This window comes from Penaeus japonicus, unplaced genomic scaffold (assembly GCF_977035675.1).
Source record: "Penaeus japonicus unplaced genomic scaffold, GWHDUDI00000001_assembly GWHDUDI00000029, whole genome shotgun sequence".
NCBI lineage: Eukaryota > Metazoa > Arthropoda > Malacostraca > Decapoda > Penaeidae > Penaeus > Penaeus japonicus.
The window spans coordinates 22,126,652-22,129,151 of NW_028234431.1; the positions used below are offsets into that span (position 1 = coordinate 22,126,652).

Sequence of the window (2,500 nt, forward strand, 5' to 3'; positions counted from 1 at the left end):
AATTAAAGAGATGCCGGAACGTACCTGTAGTTCTTAAAAGTTTGGTTGTATACTGTAAGCTCCGTATAATACAGCACTCACACACATTGTTTATGAGTATAAGTGTGTGTTTGTGTATGTATATATGTGTATTTGATCTGCATGTCATCTTTAATTCCCGAGTTATGATGAATATCTTACAAAGGCAAATAACGAAATCTAATTGCAACTTAGTCATGTAGGGGAGTGGGCGGTTTGCAAATAGACTGGACGATAGGTTGCTTGGAAGGAAAATTGGATGTAAAACGATGCAATTAAGGTCCAATTTGATGTTTAGTTAAAAAAACATATATAATGATACTAGAAGAAAGATAAAATATTTGATATATATTAATTTCGGTATCAATCATTAAATATATCGAAGGAGGCGGCCGCTGAAGAATGGTTTTATTGTTATTGTTAGTTTTTTTGTTGTTATCGTTAGTATCATTATTATTATTGTGATCATTATTATTAATGATATTATTGCTGTTGTTGTTATTATTACTAGCATTTTGATTGTTGTTTTAGTTGCCATAAGTGCAATAATGTCTCCGTTCCCTCCCGTGCAGGTGGACGAGCTCGAGGCGAAGGCAGCCAGCATGCGCACCGTCCTGTCGCAGCTGGTGGACGCGGACAAGGACGTGGACACGGAGGACCGCGTGGGGGAGGGCGGGGGCGGGGGTGTGGACGGGCTGGGGCCCTCCACCACCGCCTCCTCCTCCACCACCACCACCTGCGAGTCCCCGCCGCCGCTGCCCTCGCTCATCTTCGACGCGCAGCTGGCCAACGTGCCCGGCGGCCTCCTGGGCAGCGACCCCCTGCTCGCCCAGCACCCCTTCCACAGGTCAGCGACCAAGTTCCAAAGGTCAGCGGATCCTCTCTCGTTCTCCTCTTCGTTTGCAGTGGCTTGGCTTTCGGCGACCTCTTGGCTGGCTCCTTTCCTCTCTCTGGTCTCCGCTTCGCACTCTCTCTCTTGTTGCTTCCCTTCTTCTTTTTTCTTCTTCCTCTTCTCTCCCTCTTTTTCTTTGTCTTCTTCTTCTTCTTCTTCTTCTTCTTCTTCTTTTTTTTTCATCTTTTTCATCTTTCTTCTTCTTCTTCCTCTTCTTCTTCTTCTTCTTCTTCTTCTTCTTCTTCTTCTTCTTCTTCTTCATCTTTCTTTCTTCTTCTTCTTCTTCTTCTTTTTGATCTTTCTTTATTTTTCTTCTTCTTTTTCATCTTTCTTTATTTTTCTTCTTCTTTTCATCTTTCTTCTTCTTCCTCTTCTTCTTTTTCATCTTTCTTTTTCTTCTTCTTCTCCTTCTTCTTTTTCATCTTTCTTTTTCGTCTTCTTCTTCTTCTTCATCTTTTTCATCTTTCTTTTTGTTTTTCTTCTTCTTCTTCTTTTCATCTTTCTTCTTCTTCTTCTTCTTCTTACTCGTCTTCTTCTTCTTCCTCTTCTTCATCATCTTCTTCTTCTTCTTCTTCTTCTTCTTCTTTTTCATCTTTCTTTCTTCTTCTTCTTCTTCTTCTCTCTTCATCTTTCCTTCTCTCTTCATCTTTCTTTCTTCTTCTTCTTCTTCTTTTTCATCTTTCTTCTTCTTCTTTTGTTTTCTTCTTCTTCTTCTCCTCCTCCTCTCTTCATCTTTCCTTCTTCTTCTTCCTCTTCTTCTTCTTCTTCATCTTTCTTCTTCTTCTTCTCTCTTCATCTTTCTTTCTTCTTTTTCTTCTTCTTCTTCTTCTTCTTCTTCTTCTTCTTCTTCTTCATATTTCCTTCTTTTACTTTTTTTCTTCTTGTTATTATTATTATTATTGTTATTATCATTTTTATCTCCTTTTGCTATTGTTTCCTGATTTTTCTCTTTGTTATTATTATTGTTATTACTATTGTTGTTGTTGCTTTACCACTACTACTTCTACTACCACTACTACCACCACCTTTTCTTTCTCTTCTTCTTCCGTTTCTTTTTCTTTCTCATTTCTTCTGTAAACACTTAGCACACGTCATGCACAGTGGAAAAGGGCGGCAGCGACCGGCACGCGCATGACGCCATCGGAAGGCGTGGCAGCTTCACTTTCGGCGCCGCTTCAGAGCCTGCGGGAATTACTTTTGCATGACGCACTCGGTCTGCATGACCTTACATGACCCCGATCGAACCTGTGCGATTGATTTGCATGCCTATTGGATTGTTGTGTGTATCATATGTGCAGGGTTTACAATCATTCGCCATTTATAATCATTACTCATCATTTCATGGTTTGTGGCACATGTGACTCACTCTCGCTAGATTAAGGTCGTCTGGGTCATTTTCACGCTGCATGACCCACATCCACTCACCCTACATGACCAGCTCTTTCCATACCCGATCAGTACATGACCAGCGCTAAATGTGTCATGATTTGTTTTATGGATATGGAGACCCTAATGCTATAATTAATTGGCTCTACATGTCCCTTCATACTAGTACAACATAACCACATAGTCTGCACGACCCGATTCTTT

General features: G+C 40.6%; 1 protein-coding gene across 6 annotated transcripts in view; it reads left to right on the forward strand.

Moving 5' to 3' along the window:
• The window catches only part of LOC122263163 (uncharacterized), a 278,554-nt gene that overhangs the window by 134,941 nt on the left and 141,113 nt on the right, over positions 1–2,500 (forward strand). For 4 of the 6 annotated variants that reach the window (XM_086554098.1, XM_086554101.1, XM_086554100.1 and 1 more), the window contains one exon: positions 591–886. In XM_086554098.1, the coding sequence (XP_086410224.1) occupies positions 591–886 (296 nt within the window). The remainder of the gene's footprint in view (positions 1–590; positions 887–2,500) is intronic. The other 2 variants (XM_086554102.1, XM_086554103.1) reach the window with 1 other exon arrangement.